General features: G+C 43.4%; 1 protein-coding gene across 1 annotated transcript; it reads left to right on the top strand.

The window, feature by feature from the left end:
* Positions 1 to 372: 372 nt before the first annotated feature.
* LOC122559418 (isotocin receptor-like) lies at positions 373 to 4239 on the top strand. Its single transcript, XM_043708868.1, has 2 exons — positions 373 to 1359; positions 4028 to 4239. The coding sequence occupies exons 1-2, from the start codon at positions 456 to 458 to the stop codon at positions 4237 to 4239; spliced, it is 1116 nt and encodes a 371-aa protein (XP_043564803.1). The 5' UTR covers positions 373 to 455.
* The last annotated feature ends 2625 nt before the right edge of the window (positions 4240 to 6864 follow it).

Here is a 6864-nt window from a genome sequence, read left to right as displayed (position 1 = left end):
TTTTCCCCTCTGTCATCTGCGATACCGCCGCCACCTCCCACACTCCCAAGCCCCCACCGAGGTTAAAATGACCTGTTCGTTCTGCGCGCCGATTGGTACATCTGGCTCTGAATTTCCACTCCATCTCCCGAGCGGTGCCTATAAAACCGCTTCGAGGTCGCAGGAGAAGAGACTCCAGGTGGAGGGGATGGGGAGGGGGGGGGGGGGCTAGGGCCATTGAAGCGATTGGGTCCTCAGAGCTGCCCTGCCCCCTGGGGGGGTGAGGGGAAGGGGACGCAGAGAGCTGCCCAGCGCTGTAACATCACCGATGGTTAGGGGGGGACTGCACCATCACATTGTTGGATATTGGGCAGTCGAGCTGAGGAGGAAAGGATTGCCAACACACACAGACACACACACCACACACACAGACACACGCACCACACAGTTAGAGGAGTAAGTTGTTCCGAGAAGCTATGAAGAACCTGTCCATGGTGCTGAATGAGGCGCAGCTGCACGGCGGATGGCGCATCTCCCCGAATGCCACCGTGCTCTCGGAGACCTTGGGCACCCCGAAGAGGGACGAGCAGCTGGCCCAAGCGGAGGTTGCGGTGCTGGGCATCATCTTCGTGGCGGCCACGGTGGGTAACAGCGTGCTGGTCCGGTTTCTGTGGAACAGGAGGAGGAGAATGAGCCGCATGTACGTCTTCCTCATGCACCTCAGCATTGCCGACCTGGTGGTGGCCGTCTTCCAGGTGCTGCCGCAGCTCATCTGGGACAGCACCGAGGTCTTCCTGGGGCCAGATGTGTTGTGCAGGGCGGTGGCTTACCTGCAGCTGGTCGGCATGTTCGCCTCCACCTACGTTACGGTGGCGATGACGGTGGACCGCTTCCAGGCCGTCTGCTTCCCCATGGTGACCTTCCAGAAGAGGAGGGCGTTTTGCAATCCGGCCATCGGAGTTAGCTGGCTCCTCTCCCTGGCCCTGAGCGTCCCTCAACTCTTCATCTTCTCCCGGACCGAGGTGGCCCCAGGGGTGCTGCAGTGCTGGGCCGAGTTCATCCAGCCCTGGGGACTCAAGGCTTACGTGACCTGGATCTTCGTGGCCATCTTCTTCGTCCCCACTCTTGTCCTCACCATATGTCAGGTCAAGATCTACAGGGTGATTCGACTGAACATTTACACCAAGACTCACCAGGGCCCAGAGCAGACCGAGAGCCAGGGAGTGCACTCTAGAGCCAGCAATGTCAACTGCATCTCAAAGGCGATGAAGAAGACGGTGAAAATGACTGTGGTCATCGTACTCGCCTATGTGCTGTGTTGGGCTCCCTACTTCACAGTGCAGCTTTGCACCGCCTGGTATCCCAGTGATCTCAACGAGGGTGAGTCCTGCCATTCATTTTCTCAAATAGCCAACCCCTTCTCCCCCCCCCCAGGAAAATTTCGAGGCCCAAGCGGAGGTTGCGGTGTTGGGCATCATCTTCGTGGCGGCCACGGTGGGTAACAGCGTGCTGGTCCGGTTTCTGTGGAACAGGAGGAGGAGAATGAGCCGCATTCGGTCCATTTTCCCTTATGCTTCCCTTCCAAACCTTCCCAGACTCCCCACCACTCAGCTCCAACCCACCCCCAACCCAACTCTCCCAATAAGCCAACGCTAACGCGGGCTCAGCTTTCCCACCTCAGCACGCGTTAGTGGGAATGTCATGTGTGAGTGTGGGGGGAATGTCGTGTGTGTGTGTGAGAGAGAGAGTGTCATGTGTGCGTATGTGTGTGTTGGGGGAATGTCATGTGTGCGTGTGTGGGAATGTCGTGTGTGTGTATGACTTTTCCATTGGAAACCCTCAGGTTAGCGACCATCGCCCGTGCTGGGCAACCGAAGCAGACCCGTGCAGATTCCCTCGGTCTGTGCCGTTAGACGGATGGTTGCAGGGAGGAAAGGGTTTGTATTGATACATAACACCTTTCGCATTGCCAGTCCCACAGAAGCCAACACATCACTTTTAAAGTGTAGTGATGCCGGAAGCGGAGTCGGGAATTGGCGCTCACCAAGATCCCAGCACTGCCATAATTTAGGGCAGATTATCATTTCGCTTGATCGAGGGTTAAGGATTGGAAGGTGGAGCCGATTAGTCCACAGGATTTCCCCTCCCATATATCCGCAACAGAGCGTTTGGGGGGAAACACCACTGCAGTTACATACTTTCTGTACTAATTTGACCGCATTGTAAAAATGTAATTATTTACTTAGACCATAAGGTAAAGCAGCAGAATTGTGCCATTCGGCCCAAAGATGCTGCTGCACCATTGGATCATGACTGATTTTTTTCATCTACGCATTCCCGCCTTTTCCCTTTAACCTTGACCCCTTTACTAACCAAGAACCTAGCCATCTCTGTCTTAGACAGAAGTACAAATGAAACCACTCAGTAGGTGGTTCTGGATTGTCAGAGGATATCCATTCAGCACTTCAGCAATGAATTGGGCAGACAGAACACTTGGAAATGTCCCTGGAAAAATTGGACAAGTCTCCCGTTGAGACTTTGCACTTTAATCTATTATAGCTATTCAAAATTACTAACATAATCTAATTAGCAATTAGTAGCAAACCTTTGAATTTACTGTGCAGACACTGGGGTTTGAGTGCAGAAGACACAGCAATGTATACATAACATCTCTGTAGATTTGTGGAAAAGAATTGCTTGCTGTGTCTCCAATTATTAACATGAGAGAGGTAGCAACTACATTCCTTCTGTTAACATGCATGAGTTTTTACAATATTAATGTTGGGATTATGGATATTACTGGTGAGGCCATCATTTATTGCACTTTCCCACATGCCTGTGAGAAGATGATGGTTAATTTTCCTCTTGGGCTGCTGTGGTGTGTGTGATTTCCAGGAGTTTTGACCCAATGACAATGAAGGAAATTATTCCGATAAATGTGGAAGTCAGGTTGGTATCTGGCTAGAGGGTTCAATTCTTTAAACTCCTTTTTTATAATCTTTCTGAAGAGAAAAATATAGGAAACTTTCCTATGATGTAACCAAATAGAGATCTCATAAATTCTTGCCCCCAGTGTGGTTAATTCAAATTGCATCTCATCTCAATTGAAAATTTTGTATTTAAGGTATAATTGTCTGAAACCACACTGTGCTTTTCAGACTACAGAAACTTGTTGAAATAGGACACAAAGATAAAGAATGCTCCTTTCAAAGGTTCTGGTTGCATAAAGAAGAATTGTTTACTCCCATGGTGGCCAATGATGGCATAGAACTACCTTAGTGTGAACATTGCATTTCTTCATTGCCAGTTTATGGAAAACATAGCAGAAAGATAAATTCACCGCCAAAGCATTATTATTAGCCTGGATTCACAGTGTAGAAGAAAAATCCACGTATTTGTATGACTGAAAGATGTCAGCTGCAGTTGCGATACCAGAGTGGTCTGAAATTGGTATTTCGGGAAGTTAGACAGTCAGAGTTAAATTGCTATCTATTGATTACTACCACACACTTCCAGGTCAGCACCAACAAAACTCAACAGAGCTGTGGGGAGTTGCATCACTGAAGAGTTCCTTTGTCATGATACAAAGGACAGAAATGAATTTTTTTGTTTCCAAATATCAAAAAGTTGCAACATTTAAATTTCCAAAACGCGATTTGCATTTGACAAATGAAGAAATTGCATTCAGAAGAGAGGCCACAACTGGTAAAGCTTTGCATACCTATCAACTAATACCTGTTAAGGAAGCAAACTACTTGGTCTGTAGGTGACTCAAGACCACAGCAGTGAGGTTGACTCTTAACTGCTCTCTGGGCAACTAAGGGTGGGCGTTAAATGCTGTAGACACTGAGACACTGACATCCTGTGAATGAATGAAAATAAAATTGTTGTGCTCAAACTTCAGACATTGTTCTGAATCAGATGGACATACTTCTGTCCATGCAATCTGAAACTATTAGCTAATGTCACCAGAGTGGCAACAGAGCTTCACCCTGAGATGTTCCTTTATGACAGCTACCATCATTTAATTTCTCTTCTTTGTTCACAGGTGCTGTTTTCACCATCCTCATGCTCTTGGGGAATTTAAACAGTTGTACAAATCCCTGGATTTATATGTATTTCTGTGGAAAAACCCCTTCTTGTACTAAACACCAATCACGCTGCCCAGTTCAAAAAGAGTCAGCCGTCACAACTTGTGTCAATCTGATTGACAAGGATGCTGCAGATGTCTTTACCGCAGTTGTCTTTACCGCAGTTTAATAAGGCAGAAACTCAGATCCCAATCAGTAAAACAAGCAGAATTAAGAAACATTGAAAAAGAGTTAAGACAATCCTGTTTTATTCTTAAATATTTTCCAATGATGCATTTTATTTTTCATTGATAAGAACCTGATTTTAACCTCATATAATTGAATGGGTTCATGGTTGGGTTAACATCTGGCCCTGAAGAACATGTTTTCTATTTCCAGAAATTTCTATTTCAATTCATAAAGTTCAAATTTGGTCAGCAATTTTAACAACAATTTGCATTTAATACCGATACAGTACATTCATCATGTTTTTTGGCAGGTTTAATATTCTTTTCACCATAACCCATCAATTACAAATAATAGAATTCAACAAAATTTTATCCTAATAGAAATATGAATCACTCCTAAATTAGATGAGATGAGATAGTCCTTATGTTGCAACAGGTCCAATAAATACACCCTTGATTTGCCTTCAGCAGAGAAACACTTGCTGAGATAAACATTTTCTTGGTCTCTGATTTCTACATAATGAAAGTCATAGTTGTCTACATTCTGAATTAGGGAATGTAAAATGCTTGCAGGGTTATCCAATATTATTGCTCTAAACACTGGTTTACAAATACTCAATTATGCTGCCACTGAAAAAGCATGATTTCTGGATTTGCCAAAATTTATGTCCAAATAATTCAGTACTTCCGGGATAGTTTATAAGTTGAGTGACATTTTGAGAGTTTGCATGTAAGCGTGACCATTTTAATTTATCTGTACTAAATTTGAACTTAAAATGTTGACAGAGAAATTGGTCTTCCTAAAACCACACACAAACCTCATGCATGAGAAACCACACAGTTTAATCAATATTTGCAATAACCAAAAATTAGTCATTTGATACTACAGACCTTGAATGTTGCTGAAAAAAAACTCTTTGTCAAAGCCTTTCAGCTTCAACTTATCTGACCAATTCACAAGAATTACCAAAATAAACAGAAAACACCATATATACTGAATGCAACAATACTACTGATTGCATGAGAAGTTGATTCAGATTGGCAGAGGGGTTGCCGTAGCAAACACACAAGTTACTGATGACTGACATTTAACTGCCAATTTGCAAAGACAAAATGTGACTTTTCCAGAAAATCTGAAAAATGTTCATTCTTTTCTAAAGCTTGTTTCACCCTTATAGAGGTGGGGGTCATAAACCCAAAGAATTGAGCACTTTACTTCACACACTCACAGGTTAGAGATAGAACAGTACAAAAACTCTGAATTGTTCAAACAGTGTGCACTATTATCCATAGGGTTGCTCTCTCATTAGGGTGTCATCACTCCTCAGGCTAGGAGAAAAGGTGAGAAGGAGAGTCCTTCATTGTAACCTCAGTCAGTGTGGGAATTAAACCCATGTTTGCACCACAAACCAGCTAACTGACTAATCTCACAGTACTGTCCCCCAAATTCTGATATTCACAGCTATATAAAAACTGGGCTCAAATTTACTGCCAAATTAGCAGTGAGGTTAATGGTGCACACTAATTAAACTACATGGATCCTATAGCAATTATTACAGACGACAGGTGGGTTGTTAATAAGCCAAAGATTGCTGCCTGAGCAAGGCTGCTCTATTGTTATCTTTGGGAAAATAGTGTTTTGCTGATTGATTCTGAATTCTAATGCATTGAAGAGTGTCTGGATTGTCAGTCTTACTTAGATAAATGAGATTGCTTTGGAGTTGGGTGTAAATAAGGAGTTTCAAGGGGTAAGTGGTAATTAAACTTAATTTCAGGGCTGATCTTCAATCTAAATTAATACTTTAATCTAGTAATTAAAAGCAGCTCTGTTTTATTGGGTGTAGTTTTAGTCACATTTCTGAAATAGGAGTCAGCTGAGTTGCTCTCAGGTGAAGTTGGTTAAGTGAACAATTGTATTGATCCAGGTCAGAAACATTGCTTTTGGAGTATGGCAGTGAAATGAGAGTGGTTTGCAGTTGGATCAGAATGGGAAATTATGTGAAACAGGGAATAGGTGAAGCTGGAAGGCTGAGTGCTGTGCTCAGTCTTAGTCCAGGCAGTTCAGAAAGTAGCATCATTGCAACAGAAACATCCAACTGGTAAATGATACTTATAGAGTATTTTCTTACTGTTTTTCAAGCATAACATATCAGCTTAAATAAAGGTCAGGACTTTTGCTTATATAGGAATATAAAGGAATAAGTGGGCAATGATAGTTGGAGACTTCTAACTATCCCAATATCAATTGGGTTTCAAAAAATTAAAGGGGCATTGAGGGTGAAAAATTAATGTACTGTGTCCAGGAAATTTTTTAAACAATGTGATAATCCCAAGGAGAGGAGATGCAGTTGTAGATTTAGTTCTGGGAAATGAAGATGAGCAACTGGGTGTGGTGACATAGGTGAAATTGTAGTGACCACAATTTGATCAGACTTAGTATTGATATGGAAGAGGATAGATAAATCAGGAGTAAAAGTTTTTACTCAGGATAAATCTTTCAAAACCGAGAAATGATTTGGCTGAGGTGGACTGAATAGCACTGCTGAAGGATAAATCAGTGGAAAACCAGAGGGGGATACTAAAATGTGAGATCCTTAGGGCACAAAGCAGACATATCCCCCTCCCAA

The sequence above is a fragment of the Chiloscyllium plagiosum genome, chromosome 19 (assembly GCF_004010195.1).
Source record: "Chiloscyllium plagiosum isolate BGI_BamShark_2017 chromosome 19, ASM401019v2, whole genome shotgun sequence".
NCBI lineage: Eukaryota > Metazoa > Chordata > Chondrichthyes > Orectolobiformes > Hemiscylliidae > Chiloscyllium > Chiloscyllium plagiosum.
Note: the sequence above shows the minus strand (reverse complement) of the source record. Positions and strands in the feature narration are given on the sequence as shown.